The following is a 24,453-nucleotide window of genomic DNA, read 5'->3' on the forward strand; positions in this document are numbered from 1 at the left end:
ATTCGAACCCAGGCGTTCAGCGTCACAGGCGGACATGCTAACCTCTGCGCTATGGTGGCCATATACTACGATCTCTCGATTTAAGGTTTTGGGCCACAAAGGGCGCATTTTTGTCCGATTTCGATAAAATCTAGGATAGTGAGTTGTGTTAGGCCCTTCGACATATATTTTTATACCCTCCACCATAAGATGGGGGGTATACTAATTTCGTCATTCTGTTTGTAACTACTCGAAATATTCGTCTGAGACCCCATAAAGTATATATATTCTTGATCGTCGTGAAATTTTATGTCGATCTAGCCATGTCCGTCCGTCTGTCCGTCCGTCCGTCCGTCCGTCCGTCCGTCTGTCCGTCTGTCTGTCGAAAGCACGCTAACTTCCGAAGGAGTAAAGCTAGCAGCTTGAAATTTTGCACAAATACTTCTTATTAGTGTAGGTCGGTTGGTATTGTAAATGGGCCATATCGGTCCATGTTTTGATATAGCTGCCATACAAACCGATCTTGGGTCTTGACTTCTTGAGCCACTAGAGTGCGCAATTCTTATCCGATTGGGATGAAATTTACCACGACGTGTTTTGTTATGATATCCAACAACTGTGCCAAGTATGGTTCAAATCGGTCCATAACCTGATATAGCTGCCATATAAACCGATCTTGGGTCTTGACTTCTTGAGCCTCTAGCGTGCGCAATTCTTATCCGATCAGAATGAAATTTTGCACGACGTGTTTTGTTGTGATATCCAACAACTGTGCCAAGTATGGTTCAAATCGGTCCATAACCTGATATAGCTGCCATATAAACCGATCTTGGGTCTTGACTTCTTGAGCCTCTAGAGTGCGCAATTCTTATCCGATTGAAATGAAATTTCGCACGACGTGTTTTGTTATGATACCCAACAACTGTGCCAAATATGGTTTAAATCGGTCCATAACCTGATATAGCTGCCATATAAACCGATCTGGGGATTTGACTTCTTGAGCTTCTAGAGGGCGCAATTCCTATCCGATTTGGCTGAAATTTTGCATGACGTATTTTATTTTTACTTTCAACTACATAGTGTCAAATAAGGTTCAAATCGGTTCATAACCTGATATAGCTGCCATATAAACCGATCTGGGATCTTGACTTCTTGACCCCTAGAGGTCGCAATTATTATCCGATATGCCTGAAATTTTGTGCGACGGATCCTCTCATGACCATCAACAAACGTGTTTATTATGGTCTGAATCGGTTTATAGCCCGATACAGATCCCATATAAATCGTTCTCTCTATTTTATTTCGTGAGCCCCAATGGGCGCAATTCTTATACGAATTGGCTGAAATTTTACACAGGTCTACAACATATAATTTAATTGTGGTCCGATCCGGACCATATCTTGATATCGTTTTAATAACAGAGAAATTCTTTTCTTACATCCTTTTTTGCATAAGAAGAGATGCCAGGAAAAGAACTCGACAAATGCGATCCATGGTGGAGGGTATATAAGATTCGGCCCGGCCGAACTTAGCACGCTTTTACTTGTTTTTTATTTGGCTCAGATCGGTCTAGTTTTAGATATAGCTGCCATATCGTCCGATCTCTCGATTTAAGGTCTTGGGCCCATAAAAGGTGCATTTTTTTGTCCTATTTCGCCGAAATTTGGGCTAGTGAATTGGGTTAGAAAATTCGACATCTATTTTCAATTTGGCATAGATCGGTCCAGATTTGGATATAGCTGTCATATAGTCCGATCTCTCGATTTAAGGTCTTGGACCCATAAAAGACGCATTAATTCTTTGATTTTGCTGAAATTTGACACAGTGACTAATGATAGGCTTTTCGACATCTGTGTTTGGTTCAGATCGGTCTATACTTGGATATATTTGCCAAAAAGATCAATATTTTGTTTTACAAAAACAATGACTTGTATTTATTATTTGGACCAAATTCTGAAATCTGAAATTTTGTACAACAGCTTCTCCCATGACCTTCAACATACGTGGTTAATATGGTCTGAAGCGGTCTATAGCTTGATACAGCTCCCATATAAACCAATCACCATATTCCCCAAGGTGGGGTGATATCTCCGGCTCTGTTTAACCTCTACCTATCCTCCATCCCACCCCCTCCAGACGGCATAGAGATCGTATCATATGCGGACGATTGTACGATCATGGCATCAGGCCCCCCACCCATTGATGACATCTGCGATAGGTTGAACGTCTACGTCTAGATATAGCTCCCATATACACGTTCGTCAGATTTTGGGTAATTTGCGATAATGTTGTCATTTGTCAACTGTATTCATTACAGTGCAAACATATTTGCTCGAAATTTGATACGGATTGTTTAATAACCCATCAGAATCCATGGTTCAGAATTAGATACAACTCCCACTTTGTATCTATAGGGTAGGTGTAGGGTATTATTAAGTGGGCACAGCCCGACTTTGGCCTTACCTTACGGGTTTTTATCTGCAATATTGCTTCCATAATTTGTTCATGGATTTTGTCAACTCACCCTCGAATTTTGTTAAAGTATCCTTAAAAATGTCCAAATTCTGAGGTTCTTTTGTTGTTTCTATCTTATTGAAGAGATTTCGGCAGCCTTTCCTTAGACCAAACAGTCCTATGGACCACCACGGCGATCGAAGTTTTCGCCCTGGTTCGATTCAAAGACATGCAGGCTTAGGGACCTTTTGGTTGTCAATGTTCTCCACAGATTTGACTTCCATTTCGGGCCGTTCTTCTTTTTTGCAGAGAGATTCCTTCTACAGTATTTTCAGAAAGGCAAAGCTTATGTTATGATGATCAGAGAAACTGAGGTCATCCTACACTCCTTAGTGACATATATCCAAGGTTTATATATTCCATCACTATTGCTGTATTCTCATTGTCTGTGTTTGAACTTGTCAAGGCAAGTTTTGTTTCAGGAGCTGCTGAGAAAGTTGTTACCATTCCTTTTTTGGGCGCCAGACTCTAGTGGGGCAATCGATTCCTCCTTAGGTGCTAGCCACGTTGCTGTTGTCTAAACAGCCGCCGGCGCCTATGTTGAACCTAATCCAACCAACTGAACCACTCACTCACAGCTTGTGGGTTCCTGCTTCAAAGCCTTTTTTCTTAACGAGTTCGAGTTGAAGGGATTGCCCGATTCTAGCAATCTGACAGACCTTTGCCATGAAGTCAGCAGACATGTAGTCAGCAACAACTGCTGAGTTATATCCTGGGGTCGCGACCCCACCAAGAGTAAGATTGATTATTGACTTACAATTAGACTTAGACCAAATTAAACACAAGTAGAATTTGTTTTGGCCAATCCATTTGATTATTCAAAAACTTGTCTCTTTCTTTTTGTCAACAAACAAATGACTCAATCATACGAAAATATCCAACGGGATCATACTATGGACAATTTTAGGCATGTGCAGAGCCTATTAAGGTATACCGGATTTGAAAGTGATCTAATTTTTATTCACAAGAATTGTATGGATAAACGCCCAATTAAATGCTTGTTTCAAAACAAAGACATAAACTAGCACAACCGAAGAGTTTTTTTTTTATGAAAGAAAAAAACAAAATTAAATGTAGTTGCTGTGCCAATGGGGTTGGACATTGTGGTATTTCGAGTTTTAGGCGTGCACTCCTTCAAGTGTTCAAGTGGTTTCTATTGTTGTAGCCAATGAACGGATGAGCTTGCACAAAATTTTGTGCTGTTGCTAATTCATTGCAGTTGTAGTACATACGAGTACAACAACAGGTAATTTGGCCTAAATGCTGCATTGGCTAATTGGGCGTTTTAATAAGTGTTAAAAACACAATACAAAATATAGAAAACAAGTAAAAGCGTGCTAAGTTCGGCCGGGCCGAATCTTATATACCCTCCACCATGGATCGCATTTGTCGAGTTCTTTTCCCGGCATCTCTTCTTAGGCAAAAAAGGATATAAGAAAAGAGTTGCTCTGCTATTAAAACGATATCAAGATATGGTCCGGTTCGGACCACAATTAAATTATATGTTGGAGACCTGTGTAAAATTTCAGCCAATTCGTTTAAGAATTGCGCCCATTGGGGCTCACGAAGTAAAATAGAGCGAACGATTTATATGGGATCTGTATCGGGCTATAGACCGATTCAGAACATAATAAACACGTTTGTTGATGGTCATGAGAAGATCCGTCGTACAAAATTTCAGCCAAATCGGATAGGAATTGCGCCCTCTAGAAGCTCAAGAAGTCAAATCCCCAGATCTGTTTATATGACAGCTATATCAGGTTATGAACCGATTTCAACCATACTTGGCACAGTTGTTGGATATCATAATATACTTCGTGCAAAAATTCATTCAAATCGGATAAGAATTGTGCCCTCTAGAGGCTCAAGAAGTCAAAACCCAAGATCGGTTTATATGGCAGCTATATCACGTTATGGACCGATTTAAATCATACTTGGCACAGTTGTTGGGTATCATAACAAAACACGTCGTGCGAAATTCCATTCCAATCGGATAAGAATTGCGCCCTCCAGAGGGTCAAGAAGTCAAGACCCAAGATCGGTTTATATGGCAGCTATATCAGGTTATGGACCGATTTGAACCATACTTGGCACTGTTGTTGGATATAATAACAAAACACGTCGTGTAAAATTTCATTTCAATCGGATAAGAATTGAGCACTCTAGAGGCTCAAGAATTCAAGACCCCAGATCGGTTTATATGGCAACTATATCAGGTTATGAACCGATTTGAACCATACTTGGCACAGTTGTTGGATATCGTAACAAAACACGTCGTGCAAAATTTCATTCTGATCGGATAAGAATTGCGCACGCTAGAGGCTCAAGAAGTCAAGACCCACGATCGGTTTATATGGCAGCTATATCAGGTTATGGACCGATTTGAACCATACTTGGCACAGTTGTTGGATATCATAGCAAAACACGTCATGCAAAATTTCATCCCAATCGGATAAGAATTGTGCCCTCTAGAGGCTCAAGAAGTCAAGACCCAAGATCGGTTTATATGGCAGCTATATCAAAACATGGACCGATATGGCCCATTTACAATACCAACCGACCTACACTAATAAGAAGTATTTGTGCAAAATTTCAAGCGGCTAGCTTTACTCGACAGACAGACGGACGGACGGACGGACGGACGGACGGACGGACGGACGGACGGACGGACGGACGGACGGACAGACGGACGGACATGGCTAGATCGACATAAAATGTCACGACGATCAAGAATATATATACTTTATGGGGTCTCAGACGAATATTTCGAGTAGTTACAAACAGAATGACGAAATTAGTATACCCCCCATCTTATGGTGGAGGGTATAAAAACAAGTAAAAGCGTGCTAAGTTCGGCCGGGCCGAATCTTATATACCCTCCACCATGGATCGCATTTGTCGAGTTCTTTTCCTGGCATCTCTTCTTATGCAAAAAAGGATGTAAGAAAAGAGTTTCTCTGTTATTAAAACGATATCAAGATATGGTCCGGATCGGACCACAATTAAATTATATGTTGTAGACCTGTGTAAAATTTCAGCCAATTCGTATAAGAATTGCGCCCATTGGGGCTCACGAAATAAAATAGAGAGAACGATTTATATGGGATCTGTATCGGGCTATAAACCGATTCAGACCATAATAAACACGTTTGTTGATGGTCATGAGAGGATCCGTCGCACAAAATTTCAGGCATATCGGATAATAATTGCGACCTCTAGGGGTCAAGAAGTCAAGATCCCAGATCGGTTTATATGGCAGCTATATCAGGTTATGAACCGATTTGAACCTTATTTGACACTATGTAGTTGAAAGTAAAAATAAAATACGTCATGCAAAATTTCAGCCAAATCGGATAGGAATTGCGCCCTCTAGAAGCTCAAGAAGTCAAATCCCCAGATCGGTTTATATGGCAGCTATATCAGGTTATGGACCGATTTAAACCATATTTGGCACAGTTGTTGGGTATCATAACAAAACACGTCGTGCGAAATTCCATTCCATTCGGATAAGAATTGCGCCCTCTAGAGGCTCAAGAATTCAAGACCCAAGATCGGTTTATATGACAGCTATATCAGGTTATGGACCGATTTAAGCCATACTTGGCACAGTTGTTGGATATCATAACAAAACACGTCGTGCAAAATTTCATTTCAATCGGATAAGAATTGCGCACTCTAGAGGCTCAAGAAGTCAAGACCCAAGATCGGTTTATATGGCAGCTATATCAGGTTATGGACCGATTTGAACCATACTTGGCACAGTTGTTGGATATCACAACAAAACACGTCGTGCAAAATTTCATTCTGATCGGATAAGAATTGCGCACGCTAGAGGCTCAAGAAGTCAAGACCCTAGATCGGTTTATATGGCAGCTATATCAGGTTATGGACCGATTTGAACCATACTTGGCACAGTTGTTGGATATCATAACAGAACACGTCGTGCAAAATTTCATCCCAATCGGATAAGAATTGCGCACTCTAGAAGCTCAAGAAGTCAAGACCCAAGATCGGTTTGTATGGCAGCTATATCAAAACATGGACCGATATGGCCCATTTACAATACCAACCGACCTACACTAATAAGAAGTATTTGTGCAAAATTTCAAGCGGCTAGCTTTACTCCTTCGGAAGTTAGCGTGCTTTCGACAGACAGACGGACGGACGGACGGACGGACGGACGGACAGACGGACGGACATGGCTAGATCGACATAAAATTTCACGACGATCAAGAATATATATACTTTATGGGGTCTCAGACGAATATTTCGAGTAGTTACAAACAGAATGACGAAATTAGTATACCCCCCATCTTATGGTGGAGGGTATAAAAAACTATATACAAAACTCCACTTCAATTTAGTTTGATCCGTCAGTAAATAGAAATCAATTTTGTGGCATGTGCCAATGTCAAAGGATGGACGGACGAACGGACGGACGGACGCTTGTAGAAATCATCGTTACACCTTTAAAACAAACAAATGTACGTTGGGCGGACGGACATTCGTTTAGTAAGATACAAAAACAGACAGCTACTGTTCTCGGGTCTGGTGAACGTTATTATTAATTAAACAAAACAAACACATGTTTGCCTATTGATATAAATAGAAAAGTAATTACTTTTTCCATTGTGCAATTGTTATTAAATAACAACAACAATCAAATCTGATGTAATGTTTGCTAAATATTTAAATGAGAACACCTTAAAAAAATTCACCTCCATAGCATAACTATTACACACCTTTGGTACAGAAATATCAGATGGGCTGAAGTGATCAAAAATCTAAACAACATTGTGAAGATATACCTACAGTTGAACATTAACAAGTGGTAACTAAGAAAGCAGCCCAACGAATAGGGGGCTGAAAATGAGACCATCACCCACTCCCAAGAAGCCCATTTACTGGATAACAAATAATTGAGGTCATCCAAATGAACCTCCACCGGAGCAAGATGGCTACACATGCTCTGATCAGTGTTGCCACTCAAGAAAAATATTTCCTACCAAATTTTAAGAAAAATCCTACCAAAACCGACCAACCTACCAAATGTTCTACAAGCATACCTATTTTGGTAAGAACCTACCAAAAACAGCAACACAGGCTCTGATAGAGAAAATCGGGGATTCAGAGCGGAGTGGAGCGGAACAGGCCTATTTCTGCCGGAGCGCTTTCCATCCTCTAAACCGCTCCAATAAAAACAAGTAAAAGCGTGCAAAGTTCGGCCGGGCCGAATCTTATATATCCTCCACCATGGAGCGCATTTGTCGAGTTCTTTTACCGGCATCTCTTCTTCTCTTCTCTTAAGAAAAGATTTGCTCTGCTATTAGAGCGATATCAAGATATGATCCGGTTTAGACCACTATTAAATTATATGTTGGAGATCTGTGTAAAATGTCAGCCAATTCGAATAAGAATAGCGCCCTTTGGGGGCTCAAGAAGTAAAATAGAGAGATCGATTTATATGGGAGCTGTATCGGGCTATAGACCGACTCAGACCATAATAAACACGTATGTTGATGGTCATGAGAGGTCCGTCGTACAAAATTTCAGGCAAATCGCATAATAATTGCGACCTCTAGAGGCTCAAGAAGTCAAGATCCCAGATCGGTTTATTTGACAGCTATATAAGTTATGAACCCATTTGAATAATACTTGGCACAGTTGATGGATATCATAACAAAACACGTCCTGCAAAATTTCATTCCAATCGGATAAGAATTGCGTTCTCTAGAGGCTCAAGAAGTCAAGACCCAAGATCGTTTTATATGGCAGCTATATAAGTTATGAACCCATTTGAATAATACTTGGCACAGTTGATGGATATCATAACAAAACACGTCCTGCAAAATTTCATTCCAATCGGATGAGAATTGCGCCCTCTCGAGGCTCAAGAAGTCAAGACCCAAGATCGGGTTATATGGCAGCTATATCAAAACATGGACCGATATGGTCCATTTACAATACCAACCGACTTATAAAAAGTATTTGTACAAAATTTCAAGCGGCTAGCTTTACTCTTTCGGAAGTTAGCGTGCGACAGACGGACGGATGGACAGACAGACAGACAGACGGACGGAGGGACGGACAGACGGACGGACGGACATGGCTAGATCGACATAAAATGTCGCGACGATCAAGAATATATATACTTTATGGGGTCTCAGACGAATATTTCGAGTAGTTACAAACAGAATGACAAAATTAGTATACCCCCCATCCTATGGTGGAGGGTATAAGAAGTATGTAAATATACGAACTAGTTATTTTGGAATATTGGAACTAAAATTTAAGATTATCGAGCAAATATGCAAAATTGTATATTTTGCACATGAACATTCCACTAAGGAACGGGGCCAAACTTCTCACATATCAATGATGATCTGATGATCTCGCCAGGATTCGAACCCAGGCGTTCAGCGTCATAGGCGGACATGCTAACCTCTGCGGTACGATGGCCTCCTATTTAAGTTAATATGAGATAACTTTAAAGTAAGCTTCCGTTAAATAGTTATCGAAAGACATACTAGAGAACTGATTTTTATCAATTTGAAAAAGTTTTGTCTTTAAGCTAAAACAAGTAAAAACATGTCAAGTTCGTTCGGGTAGCATTTGTAAAGAGCTTTGCATGGTTACTCTTTATAAGCAGAAAGTAAACAAGAAAAAATGCATCCGGCCAAACCTGGACCGATCTGAGGCATCTTCAAGTAGAATATCGAGGGGCCTAATACAACTCACTATCCTAAATGCGCCTTTTATGGGCCCAAGACCTTATGTCGAGAGATCGGACTATAAGGCAGGTATATCCAAATCTGCACCGATTGGAGCCAAATTGAAGAAAGATGTCAAAGGGCCTAACTCAACTCAATGTCCCAAATTTCGGCGAATTCGAAAAAAATGGGACTTTTATGAGCCCAAGACCTGATATCGAAAGACCGGGCTATGTGGCAGCTATATCCAAATCTCTACCGATCTGGACCAAATGGAAACAAGTAAAAGCGTGCTAAGTTCGATCGGGCCGATTCTTATATACCCTCCACCATTCTTTTGAACAGAAACAAATTGCTATGCTATTGGAGTTATATCAAGTTATGTGCCGATTCGGACCATAATTGAACTGAATGTTGGGGACCATAATAGAAGTCATAGCGTAAAATTTCAATTTACAATTCGAATAAGAATTGCGCTTTATAGGGGTTCAAGAAGTAAATTAGGGAGATCGGTTTATATGGGAGCTGTATCAGGCTATAAGGCGATTCGGACCATATTTTACACGTATATTGAAGGTCATAGAAGAAACCATTGTACAATATTTCAGCCAAATCGGGTAATAATTGTGCCCTCTAGAGGCTCAAAAAGTCAAGATCCCAGATCGGTTTATATGTCAACTGTATCAGGTTATGAACCGATTTCAACCATACTAAACACAGTTGATGGAAGTCATAACAAAACACGTCGGGCAAAATTTCAGCCAAATTGGAAAAAAATTGCTACCTCTAGAGCCTAAGAAGTCAAGATCCAAGATCGGTTTATATGAAAGCTATATCAAAACATAGACCGATTTGAACCATACTTGGCACATTGGTTGGAAGTCATAACAGAACATTCATGCGAAATTTTAGCCAAATCGGATAGGAATTGCATGTGGGAGACCATACTAGAAGTCGTAGTGTAAAATTTCAATTTACAATTCGAATAAGAATTGCGCTATATAGGGGTTCAAGAAGTAAAATAGGAAGATCGGTTTATATGGGAGCTGTATCAGGCTATAAAACGATTCGGACCATATTTTACACATATATTGAAGGTCATAGAAGAAACCATTGTACAATATTTCAGCCAAATCGGATAATAATTGTGCCCTGTAGAGGCTCAAAAAGTCATGATCCCAGATCGGTTTATATGTCAGCTGTATCAGGTTATGAACCGATTTCAACCATACTTAACACAGTTGTTGGAAGTCATAACAAAACACGTCATGCAAAAAAAATTGCGCCTTCTAGACGCTCAAGAACTCAATATCCAAGATCGGTTTATATGGCATCTATATCAGGTTATGAACCGATTTCAACCACACTTAACACAGTTGTTGGAAGTCATAACAAAACACGTCGTGCAAAATTTCAGCCAAATCGGAAAAAAATTGCGCCCTCTAGAGGCTCGGTTTATATGGCAGCTATATCAAAACATGGACCGATTTGGCCCATTTACAATCCCAACCGACCTAAAGCAAGTAAGAGCGTGCTAAGTTCGGCCGGGCCGAATCTTATATACCCTCCACCATGGTCGCATCTGTCGAGTTCTTTGCGCAGTATCTGTTTTTAGGCGAACAAAGTATAATGAATAAGGACGAAGGAGCAGCTATATCAAGTTATAGTCCGATTCGGGGATCAAGAAGCGAAATCGGGAGATCGGTTTATATGGGAGCTGTATCAAGCTATAGATCGATTCTGACCATATTGCACACGTATGTTGAAAGCCATGGGAGGAGACGTTGTACAAAATTTGGGCCATATCGGTTTATATTTGAGGCAAGATTGGTTTATATGGGAGCTGTATCAGGTTTTGAACCGATTTCAACCATACTTAACACAGTTTTAGGAAGTCATAACAAAACACGTAATGCAAAATTTTAGCCATTTGCGCAGTTGTTGGAAGTGATACCAAAACACCACGTGCAAAATTTCATTCAAATCGAATAAGAATTGCGCCCTCTAGAGGCTTAAGAAGTCAAGACCCAAGATCGGCAGCTATATCAAAACATGGGGCCATTTACAATCCCAATTGACCTACACTAAAAAAAGGTATTTGAGCAAAATTTCAAGCGGCTACCTTTACTCCTTCGAAAGTTAGCGTGCTTTCGAGAGACAGACGGACGGACATGGCTAGATCGACTTAAAATGACATAACGATCAAGAATTTATATACTTTATGGGGTCTCAGACGCACATTTCGAGGTGTTACGAACAGAATGACCAAATTAGTATACCCCCATCCCATGGTGGAGGGTATAAAAAATGTTTGCGATTCCCAAGTATTTTGTGGCTGCTAGCCTTTGAACACACAGTATTTTGTTCCCAAAATTACATTTTATTGCTACTCAAACAAGCCGAATGTTCAAAGCTTAGGTATTTGCTAAAAACAAACTTAACGACATAGTACGAAAGTGTAATTATAACGAAAAAATGTTTCTAGAAACATTTATTTCGTAATTTAAAAAGTGGAAAAGTTCGATTCTTATCGCTCCACCAAAAAAACACAAAAAAACAAAAATAATATTCAAGCGAAAAGTATCTACAATCTTACCTGTAAACAAAAGGTCCAACCTCTTGCAACTTTGGTTTTTCCCCAGTCAGAAAACCATCGGGATTCGTGACATTATAGATGTAGACCTTTGTTAATCGTATGACGCCAGGTCTCTGCCAATAATGATAGCTCAGCGTATCATTCCACAGCCTTAAATTCTAAGAACAAAGAAACAGAATCAAAAACACATTAGTGGAGTGAGAGAGAGCGAGTGGAAAATGCTCATGAAATGATGACATTTCGTTTATATGCTTGGCTGATCTTTATTTATTTTGTTTTTTTTTTATAATTTGAAACGGTCATTTACCTTTAATATGAAGTAGTCCAGCCACGGTATTGTGGTTAATAAAATGCCTAAAATTAATGTAATTATACCGATAATTATCACAGCTAGTCTATCTGAAAAGAGAATAAAAGTAAAAACTGAAATTAGCAAAAATTCGGTAAATTTAAAAATTAACTCCATTTTTGGAGGGGGTCTGACAATTTCAAAATAAAAGGGAGTAAATCTAAAATAATGAATAACAATTTGAAACTAATTGAAGATCACTGTTTAGTTTTTTAAAAATTTAACAATGAAACTGAACATTTACATACATACAGGGTGGCTGATGAATATTGCTACAATGATGAATATTGCTACATTTTTTTTTCGGTGTATGGAATACATTTTTCTTTTATTCATGTTAAATTAAATTATTAAATTAATTATTAAATTATTATTAATTAAATTAATTAATTAATTAATTAAATTAATTATTAAATTATTATTATTAAATAGAAAAAAAGTTATTACATTTTTTTTTGGTAGCGGCTTTCATCAGCCACCCTGTATATACAAATTTTTGATATATACATCAAATCAACAAACAGCGAAATTGCGAACATAGAATGCACAAATTCCTTTCTCATATGTAACAAGTAAAATCGTGCCAAGTTCGGCCGGGCCGAACCTTGGGAACCCATCACCATGGATTCGGGGGAGCTGAATCGGAATCGGATATGGCCCATTTACAATCCCCAACGACCTTCATCAATATTAAGTATACGTGCCTAATTTCGCAAATACCTTTCATTTGAGTCCCACATTGCCATTGTCGGTAAATATGTCCCATTTAGGGATGTTTTGAGGTGGTACCGCTAACACTTGGTGAAACAATTGGATATCAGATACGTTTTCTTATCCTAAATACCTTTCATTTGAATCTCATATTGTCGTGATTAGTCTAAATATATGTTTGGTATGGTGGGCGGCCACCCTAGATGGTGGTGGCGGCCCTCCTAGATGCCCCATCCGAAATTTGGATACCAAATTTTTATTTATAGGGTACTATATGAGAGCACACAAAATTTCGCTTGAATCGCACCACCCATCTTCGAGATCTGACGTTTTTGACAATTAGGGTAAGTGGGAGGGTCCGCGCTTCTTCTTGATCCCCTAAGAGCCTCAATTTTCATACCATTTGGCTAAAATTTGGAACAAAGGCTTGAGTTATGACTTCCAAAATCTGTGCCAAGTATGATCCGAATCGAAAAATAAACAGATATAGCGCTTGTATAAACCGATCCTCGTATTTGACTTCTTGAGCCTTGATAAGCCTCAATTTTCATCCGATTTGGCTAAAATTTAGAATTAAGACTTGTTTTATAACTTGCAATATCCTTGCCAAGTATGATCTGAATCAGTCAATAAAAAGATATAGCCCCCATATAAACCGATCTCCCGATTTGACTTCTTCAGCCCCTAGAAGACACAATTTTTGTTTGATTTGACTAAAATTTTGTAAAAAGTGTTCTGTTACGACTTCCAACAACTGTGTCAGGTACAGCCAAAATCGGTCCATAATCTGATATAGCTCCTATATAAACCGATCTCCCGATTTGACTTCTTGATCCCCTGGTAGTCACAATTTTTGTCCGGTTTGGCTGAAATTTAGCGCGATGTGTTTTGTTACGACTTCCAACAACTGTGCTAAGTACGGTCCAAATCGGTCTGTAGCCTGAAATAGCTCCCATATAAACCGATCTCCCGATTTGACTTCTTAAGCCCCTGGAAGACACATTTTTTGTCCGATATGGCTGAAATTTTGCATGCGGTGTTTCTTTATGACTTTCAACAACTGTTCTAAGTGCGGTCCAAATCGTTCTATAACTTCCATGTTATAGTTCCCATGTTAACCGGTCTCTCGATCATCCTTGTTCGGTTCCTACAAACTTTAATTTTAGCTGGTTTGACAAAATAAAATGTAAGTAGAATACAATTATGACCTTCATCCTAATTTATTTTGTATACATTTTTACCAGAATCCATGGTGGTGGGTTCCCTAGATTACTTAACTTAGCACACTTTTACTTGTTTTTTTTTTTTCTTAATTGTCTGCTTTTGGTATAAAATGTTGTCGTTGGAAAATAATTTTGAAGGGGCTCAAGCGTGAGCAAAATTTTGTACTTAGAAAACATTTCATTTACATTAAGAAAAAATTACTGAAGTTTTGTCTTAAAAAAAAATTGGGTGGACCGGGACAAATTTTATCTTTAGAGAATTTTTCACTGTTATGTATACTTTCGAGATATTTTAATCAAAATTATGCCTATAAAAAATGACAAATTAAGAATAAATGTCATTACAGGTTTGTCTCTAGAAAAAGTTTAATGGAAGTTGGGCTCGTCTCGAAAGAGAAACAAACAAAGAATTGTAAAAATTTAATGATCTTCGACCTAACAGGCAGACAACTAAAAAAATTAAAAAATCGGCAGAGCATGCCGGGATTCGAACCTGGGCACATGGAGCAACAGCGAGAGCCGTTGCCGTTGTCTAGCGATCGAAGCCATCAATGCAACTTCCAACAGACGCACAAAAATCATGTGTAGTACGGAAGAAGTGTAATTTGTCACAGAAAGAATGTCTGTCATTACACAAAAATACATGCATTGGGAAAAGTACAGCTAATAGACAGGGTTGTCGAGCGTGGTTAATGTGGTAATTGTATCATAGATGCGTTTTTTGCAATTACTACGATTCAAATACAACATACCAATGCACAGCCCTTGAAGCCATCACACCTAATATGGTTGAAAAATCTTCTAACCAAAGACGAAACGAAATTTTGTCTTTAAAAACACATTCATTGAAATTTTGTTTTCAGAGATTTTGTTTTTGGAAATTTTGACTTGGAAAAATTTGATCGAAATTTTATTTTTAGCTAATTTTTGTCAAATTTTATATTAGAAGCGCTGTACAAAAATCGTGTCTTAAGCAAAAAAATTTATTGAAAGTTTTTCTTAAAAAAAATTATTGGAATATTGTTTTAATTACAAATTTTATTGAAAGTTCGTTTTATTTTTTTTTAAATTTTGCCTGTCGTAATTATTTGTGAAATTTTGTCTTAGAAAAAAAATTTTTTTTCTTCATCTTTAGAGAAAATGTCACTGTCCCAAAATTTGGCTAAATCAGACAACAAATGTGCTTTTTATTGGCCCAAGACCTTAAATCGAGAGATCAGTCTGTATGGCAGCTATATCCAAATCTGGACCGATCTGGACAAAATTGAAGAAGGATGTCGAAGGGCCTAACGCAACTCACTGCCTAGCACAACGGATTATAAAAGTGGCTTTTATGGGCCTAAGACCCTAAATCGGCGGATCGGTCTATATGGGGGCTATATCAAGATATAGTCCGATATAGTCCATCTTCGAACTTAACGTGCTTATTAACAAAAAAAGAATCTGTGCAAAGTTTCAGCTCAATATCTCCATTTTTAAACGCTGTAGAGTGATTTCAAAAAAAAAAAAGAATCTGTGCAAAGTTTCAGCTCAATATCTCCATTTTTAAACGCTGTAGAGTGATTTCAACAGACAGACGGACGGACATCTCTAGGTCGTCTTTGATTTTTGCGTTGATCAAGAATATATATACTTTATAAGGTCAGAAATGGATTTTTCGATGTGTTGCAAACGGAATGACAAAATGAATATACCCCCATCCTTCGGTGGTGGGTATAAACATTTAAATAAACCCATCCCTCGATAAGACTTCTTGAGCCTCTAGAAGGCGCAATTCCTACCAGATTTGGCTGAAATTTGGTACACTGACTTTTACCATACTCTTCAACATCCAATTCAAGTATGGCCCGAATCGGTACAAAAACTGATATAGGTCCAATAGTATAGCAATTATTGTTCATTATCCTTTGTTTGCCTATAAGGAGATAGCGGGCGAATAAAATGACAAATGCGATCCATAAGATTCGGCCCAGCCGAACTCAACATGCTTTTACTTGTTCACCATATTTTAACAAAATAGTGTTTATAATATGGGGTGATTTTTAGCAATTGTCCTTTTGGCAACACTGGTTTAAACAGCTCAAGCACGTTTCGTGTTTTGTTTCACTGTCAAACATCTTCAGTTTGGTCTATAATTCAAGCATGAATCGTCTTACAAACGAACAACGCTAGCAAATTATCGAATTTTATTATCAAAGTGCGTGCTCTCATAAGAAAGTTCATCGCGCGCCTCTTCCATCCATCGATGAAGCCCATTTTTGTCTCAATGGGTACGAAAATAACCAGAATTTTCGATTTTGGAGTGAAGATCAGCCAGAAGCATTGCAAGAGCTACAAATGCAACCAGAAAAAGTCGCAGTTTGGTGCGATTCATGGGCTGGTGGCATCATTGGACCGTACTTCTTCAAAGATGATGCGAATCATAACGTAACTGTTAATGGTGAGAGCTCCCGTGAGATGATATTCAATTTTATTTTGCCCAAAATGCAAGCTCGTAACTCAACTGTATGATTGGTAAGAGCTCCCGTGAGATGATATCCATCTTTTTTTTTGCCCAAAATGTAAGAGTTTGACTTGCATGACATGTGGTTTCAACAAGACGGTGTCACATGCTACACAGCGCGCGTTACAATTGACTTATTGAGAGGCGAGTTCGATGAACATTTTATTTCACCTTCGGGACCGGTCAATTGGCCGCCTAGATCGTGCGATTTAACGCCTTTGGACTATTTTTGTGAAGCTATGTTAAAGCTCATGTCTATACAGACAAGCCAGTTCCAATTGACGCATTGGGAGACAACATTTATTCGTGAGATATCGGCCGAAATGTAGGAAAGAGTATGCCATATGTATGGGCTAAGCGAATGGACCGTTTGTTTCTCAAAAAATCACCCATTATATACCCAACGAGGTGGACTAAGGCGAACTTAATCCCTTTTTATTTATTTTATCAGATTTGGTTGGCATTTTGGATACGGATACTTAACATTTATGGATGGTTAAAATTGGCCCAAATTGGCTTCCATATTAACCTATCTATCGATTTGAATTTTGCAGCAAAGAACTTGACAAAGGGTGGGGGGTATATCAGATTCGACTCAGCCAACATTACCGTTTCCATATCCATCTTAGAGTTCATTGCACTAATTTTTTAACACAGAAACACCACACCAAGCATTTTCTCATTTAAAAAGCACATTAAGCATTTTTTCGCTTTAGAAACGTGGAATTTCTTGTTCAGATACTTTTTCCATATTTGCAGAGGTGTACTTCGCATGTCACAGGGTTGTATCACTTATTGTTGTGTTTTTTTGCTTAACTTGAGTACATTACACAAGCCTTTGCTGGTCATTAACCTACCATCGGAACATATAGTCACGGTTTGGCGTTTTGCAGAAATGTTTGTCAATAGCCCAAGGGATTTTTCACATAACTGACAATTGAAAATATCCGGGCAAATTATTTGTCTCAAATATAGATCGGTATAATCATTGCGAACTTTCCGTCTCATAGGGGCACATAGAAGATATTTGAAAAATGAGCGCATTGTGGGAACACTTAAATTTCCCTTTAAGTGCTCATATGATGATGTGGCAGTACAAAAATACATTCTCTTCAAAAGAATACCGAGTTGTCATTTACATTTTCAATTTAACACATTTTGCACACACTTTTCAGAGATATTCATATGGGCGATTTGAATCACGTAGATCACATTTATCACTTGCTTGACATATTGACATTCACGTTATACAAGGCGACATGCTATTCGATATGCGATTATGATATTATTTTGCCGGAATTTTCTTCAAACATGTAATTTCCGTGTAATTATTTTAAAAGCGTCCATTTGCAAAACACTTCCAAACCGACACTGGCCTTTAGACCATTTAATTGAGTGGAGCAACGTTTGCTTTGCAAGCATTCGAAGAACTTTAGTCTTGTGCTAGGTAATAGTGAACAAACGAATGCCCTATGTTGAGAAGTAAATGTGATAGTCATAAAATATTTCACTAGAGACGTTTAATTTAAACAAAGATAGCGCTATTTTATTATAATCTTTTTTACATCTGGAGGGGGCGGACCCTCCCCCTTACCTTAAAAGTACTACCCAAAAATAAAAGGGGACCGATCGGGACAATTTGGGGTTCAAATGAAGGGTATTCAAGAGTAGAGTTCGAATTCCATAATAAAAGTTGGGTCCAAGTAAACCGGAAGGAAACATAGACTATATAATTTTTTGGTATCGGAAGGGGGACGGACCCTCCCCCTTATTCCAAAAACACAACCCAAAATCAAAAGTGGACCGATCGGGACAATACAGGTATCAAATGAAAGGTTTTGGAGAGTAGAATATGAATATGGTATTAAAATTTGAGTCTATGTACCCATCGGGTCGCCCCAACCCCAAAACTCCCCCAAACAGACATATTGGACGTTCATTTCAATATGGGGCTCAAATGAAATGTATTAGGGAGTAATCTTCGAATCTAGCATACAAAATCAGATCGAAGTATAGGGGTCATGCCACCCCTCAAAAAACGCCATTAGACCCATTATGACTATATGATACTTGGCTGAACCGATTTTCTTAAAATTCTCATAGATTGTGTACGTTTGTCTAGAAGGAAACATAGGCTATATAATTTTTAGATAACGGGCGGAGGCGGACCCTCCCCCTTACCCCAAAAACGCCACCCATATCCGAAAGTGTTCCGATGGGCACAATAAGGGTATCAAATGAAAGGTATTGGAGACCAGAAAACGAATATGGTATCAAAATTTGGGTCCAAGTACCCAGCGGGGCCCCCAACCCCAAAACTCCCCTTAACAGATATATTCGAAGTTCATGTCCAAATGAGACTCTAATGAAAAGTATTAGGCAGTAGATTATAAATATGGCATAAAACATTAGGTCCAAGTAATGGGAGGTCGACCACCCCCAAATACCCCCAAATGGGCATATTAGTCGACCATAGCTATATGGGACTCGAATGAATGGTATTAGGGAGTAGATTACGAATATGACATTAAAATTTGCGTTCAAGTCTAGGTGGCGCTTTTCCTCCTAAAGATAGGTCAAATGGGTTCTTTGACCCATTATGACAATATGGGACTCAAATGAAAGGTATTTGAGAGTAGAAAACGAATTTGATATCCAATTTTGGAGCCACGTGTTTTGGGGTACGCCCTAAAGCATCTCCTAAACTGAACCTCATTTCCGTTGGGAATAATGAACGAATTTGATATCTATTTTCAGTGCAAAATGCCGATGGCCGCCCCATCCCCAAAACACCCTCCAAACGGTTCATATTTACCGACCATGGCAATATGGGGCTCAAATTAAAGGGATTTGGAATTTGGTATCCATATTTGAGTCGAATGACTCATTAGGGGAGGGATGGCACCTTACCCTAAGGAAGAAAATTACCACCAGAAACCGAGAATGGGCAAATTCTCACACATCAATGAGTGCTTTCCGATTCAAGTTTAAACTCAACCGTTTTTTATAGCCGAGTCCGAACGGCGTCCCGCAGTGCGGCACCTCTGTGCGGAAAATGTTTTAAATGACCATGCATGGCATTGTAAAGGGTGATTTTTTTGAGGTTAGGATTTTCATGCATTAGTATTTGACAGATCACGTAGGATTTCAGACATGGTGTCAAAGAGAAAGATGCTCAGTATGCTTTGACATTTCATCATGAATAGACTTACTAACGAGCAACGCTTGCAAATCATTGGATTTTATTACCAAAATCAGTGTTCGGTTCGAAATGTGTTCATTCACCGTAACGTTGCGTCCAACAGCATCTTTGAAAAAATACGGTCCAATGATTCCACCAGCGTACAAACCACACCAAACAGTGCATTTTTCGGGATGCATGGGCAGTTCTTGAACGGCTTCTGGTTGCTCTTCACTCCAAATGCGGCAATTTTGCTTATTTACGTAGCCATTCAACCAGAAATGAGCCTCATCGCTGAACGGTGAATGAACACATTTCGAACCGAACACTGATTTTGGTAATAAAATTCAATGATTTGCAAGCGTTGCTCGTTAGTAAGTCTATTCATGATGAAATGTCAAAGCATACTGAGCATCTTTCTCTTTGACACCATGTCTGAAATCCCACGTGATCTGTCAAATACTAATGCATGAAAATCCTAACCTCAAAAAAATCACCCTTTACCTCGCAAATGTCGCCAACATTAAGAGGGGATAAACACCGCTTTATCCGATGTTCTTGCCAGGATTCGAACGCGTTCGGCGTCATAGGCTATAATGGCACGAATCCGATATCCGCAATCAGGGCGAAGTGTCCCCACCCTAAAAAAATATAAGAGAGTTTAAGAAGGCGCAGCGGAGCGGGCCCGGTTTGGCTAGTCTATAATATAACCAGTAAGGAAAAGCAAAAGTCGGACGGGGCCGGCTATATAATACCCTTCACCACCGCGTCTACATGGAACCTATGTTGAAGTCTAGTCAGACTTTAATTTTGCATAACTATTGAAATATTGAATAGAGCCTTGTAAGATTTTCTTATGATAAAAGCGTGCTAAGCTCGGTCGGGTCGAATCTTGGAAACCCACCACCATGGATTCCTCTGAAATATGGGAGCTATATCTGGTTATACACCGATTTGGACCTTACTTGGCACAGTTGTTGAAAGCCATAACAGAAAACTATATGCAAAATTTCAGTAGCGGCTTGTAAGCACTCCAGAAGTCACATCGCGAGATCGGTTTATATGGGACCTATATCCGGTTATAGACCGATTCATACCGTACTGAACATAGTTGTTCTTAACAGAAATCTTAACAGAACACCACATGCAAAATTTCAGCCAAAGCGGTCGAAAATTGTGACTTCCAGGGGCTCAAGAAGTCACATCAGGAGATTGGTTTATATGGGAGCTATAACAGATTATAGACCGATTTGAATCGTACATGGCACAGTTGTTGGAAGTCATAACGGATTACCACACGCAACATTTTAGCCAAATCAGCCACAAATTGGGGCTTGTAAGGGCTCAAGAGGTCAAATCGGGAGATCGGTTTATATGGGAGCTATATCAGGTTATAGATCGATTTGGACCGTACTTGGCAAGATTGTTGGAAGTCATAACAGACCACTACATGCAAAACCTCACTGTGGTTGGCCCACATTTAGAAGACTAGGCTATAACTGAAAGGAAGTAAGAAGGATGTCAGTATAGCTCTGGGTATCATAACAAGCTCAATTATGCAAAATCGCTGCGGCAAGTGATAACATGTTAAGGGCATGTGGAAAAGATGATGAGATGTTGGAGCATATCCTATATCATTGTCCGTCTTTCGCGGCTACCGGACATTGACACTTAGGCGGGGCACAATACCAGACATGGTATGAAAAACAATTATGGGATTTTGCTATTTCCACAGAATTCCTGTCCAAAAAGCCAATTTTCGAGGTTACGTTTTATACCCACCACCATAGGATGGGGGTATAATAATCTAGCCATTCCGTCTGTAATACCTCGAAATATTGATCTAGGACCCAATAATGTATATATATTCTTGATCGGCTCGACATATCGGTTCGGATTTGGATATAGCTCCCATATAAACCGATCTCCCGATTTGACTTCATGAGCCCTTGGAAGCCTCAATTTTTATCCGATTTGGCTAAAATTTTGCGTATAGTGTTCTGTTATGACTTTTAAGAATTGTGCAAAGTACGGTTCAAAGCGGTCAAGAACCTGATTTACAATAGCTCCCATATAAACAGAACTCCCGATTTGGCTTCTTGAGCCCCTGGAAGCCTCAATTCTCATCCGATTTGGCTGAAATTTTGCACGTAGTGTTCTGTTATTGCTTGGAGTATTTGAGAGAAGGATTCATAGTAAAATATATGGATCAGTTTGCGATAATGGAGAATATAGGCGACGTATGAACCACGAGCTGTATAAGCTGTATGACGACGATAGCATAGTTACACGCATCAAAATACAACGGCTGCTTTAGTTTGCTCATTTTGTCAAAATGGATGAAGAAGCTCCAGCAATGAAGCCTTTTGAAGGCAAACACGATGGTAAACGCAAACCAGGAAGACCAAAAGCCCGATGGAAGACCAAACACATCTAAGCTTGGTGTCGGAGATTTTAGAATGAGCGCAGAAGAGCGAGACGCTTGGAACGCTATTCTACGTTCGGCTAGTGGAACAAATATTCTGTCGTAGCCAATTAAAGTAGTGTAAGTGTTCTGTTATGACTCTCAATAACTTTGACTTCTTGAGCTCCTGCAAGCCTCAACTTTTATCCGACTTGGTTGAAATTTTGCATTTGGTGTTCTGTTTTGGCTTTCAATTGTGCTAAGTACGGTCCAAATCGGTCTATAACCAGATATAGCTGTCATATTTTATCAGAATCCACGGTGGTGGATTCCCAAGATTCGGCCCGGACGAGCGCACAACAAGCCGATTATTGGCTAAGGTGTATGTCCTCTCTTCAACTCTACCTATCCTATAAACGTTTTATTTGTGTCCACTTTATTTATAAAAGCTCCAACTATTGGAAAACTTCAAAATTTTTTTCAATAGCTGTAGCTCTTATTAAAAGTTAGCTAAACCTGTAGGGTGTCATTTTCAGCTTTTAGCAATGCTGAATTTCTACTTTAACAATTTATTGCTATTTATTTATTTAACGTTTATTGCTGAATCTTTGGATTTTCTTCACAATTGTAAAATGCAATGCCACCACTTTTTCGCTTATTGTAAATTATGTGTGGCTTTTCATAAATTTTATAAATTAATCTTGTTTCGATTGTAATGCTTCAAAAACCTTTGCGAGCAGGTGAAAATCACCCCTCCTACAAAGTTTAACGTTTATTGGTTAAAATAGGCTTTAAACCATTGGAATTAACGTTGTGCAATGATATATTTTGGGTTTCTTGATTGGTTTGCATTAAAAAGAAACAAAAATTAGGCTTAAACACTTGTCAACTTTTGTGTTTTCCAATATAAAGAAGACTTCTTAATACACTAGGAGAAAATGAAATTTTTAGACCATAAGTTTCAAAAACTTTTAGTTGTAGAATTTAAGCACAACTTAAACGAATGTCCGGAAATTGCCGTAGTAATGTCCAATTTTCAAGATGTGCTAGTATTGAAGTGACTTCAATAATGCGAATCATTTTATTATGCTTTCAAATTTGCAGAATTTAGATTATTTCAAACCCAAATTCTAGAAGTTTTAAAGCAAAGATATAAATATAAAAGTAAAAATAATAACTGCCACTACGCTTCTTAAAACTAAAAGAAAAACCAAAATTATATCTTGGCTTACCAAGAGAAAAAAAATTAAATATATAACGAATAAAAATTTTGTTGCGTCAAGGTCTTCACTTCCATATACTTATTTAAACAGCATTTTCTAAAGCACGAAGACGGTTTACATCTTACTATTTAGATTGATTAAACAGGGCTTAATGAAAAGACTACTCCCTTAAAGACAAGTGCATCCCAATTTTAATGTGATTACCTTCCCCAATATGGATATGAATCCATACATTAAAAATAATTGCCCTAATTGAATTTATACGAATCATACGATTTGTAATGGAGCACGTCATATACAGGAGTGTGTTTACGATCAGATTCACAAGCTTAAATATATGGGTGCACAAACTTGTGTGAGCCCAAAACTAAGTCTGTAGGTAAGTAGTATGAAAAAACACAAAAATACCAACAGAAATGTTGCAACTTGTTTGTTAACTTGCAACAGCAACGGCAATTAATGAACAAGATTGCGTTTGATCACTTATTAACAGCAGCGGCATTGAAAAGGCCTTATTTTACTTGCAAATGCAAATTTTGCCCATGAACATTCCACTAAGGAACAGGGGAAAACTTCTCACATATCAATGAGTGCAATCCGATTCAAGTTTTAAGCTCAATGATAAGGGGCCTCCTTTTTATAGCCGAGTCCGAACGGCGTGCCGCAGTGCGACACCTTTTTGGAGAGAAGTTCTACATGGCATAGTACCTCGCAAATGTTGCCAGCATTAGAAGGGAAAACCACCGCTGAAAATTTTTTCTGATGGTCTCGCCAGGATTCGAACCCAGGCGTTTAGCGTCATAGGCGGACATGCTAACCTCTGCGCTACGGTGGCCTCCTTTACTTTACTTTTTTCTGATGGTCTCGCCAGGATTCGAAGCCAGGCGTTCAGCGTCATAGGCGGACATGCTAACCTCTGCGCTACGGTGGCCTCCTTTACTTTACATACTTACTTTAATTGGCTATGACAGAACATTTGGTTCACTAGCCGAACGTTGAAAAGCGTTCCAAGCGTCTCGATCTTCTGCGCTCATTCTAAAATCTCTGACACCAAGTTTCG

The 24,453-nt window shown here is 38.9% G+C and overlaps 1 protein-coding gene across 5 annotated transcripts in view; it reads right to left on the reverse strand.

The window, feature by feature from the left end:
* Positions 1 to 24,453, reverse strand: part of LOC106090959 (scavenger receptor class B member 1) — a 201,685-nt gene that overhangs the window by 32,646 nt on the left and 144,586 nt on the right. For all 5 annotated transcript variants that reach the window (XR_009396899.1, XM_059361883.1, XM_059361877.1 and 2 more), the window contains 2 exons: positions 12,107 to 12,198; positions 11,800 to 11,957 (listed from right to left, as the gene is read on the reverse strand). Coding sequence is in view for 4 of the 5 variants with exons in the window: in XM_059361883.1 (XP_059217866.1) it covers positions 11,800 to 11,957; positions 12,107 to 12,198 (250 nt within the window). In the remaining variant the exon portion in view is untranslated. The remainder of the gene's footprint in view (positions 1 to 11,799; positions 11,958 to 12,106; positions 12,199 to 24,453) is intronic.

This window comes from Stomoxys calcitrans, chromosome 1, assembly GCF_963082655.1.
Source record: "Stomoxys calcitrans chromosome 1, idStoCalc2.1, whole genome shotgun sequence".
NCBI lineage: Eukaryota > Metazoa > Arthropoda > Insecta > Diptera > Muscidae > Stomoxys > Stomoxys calcitrans.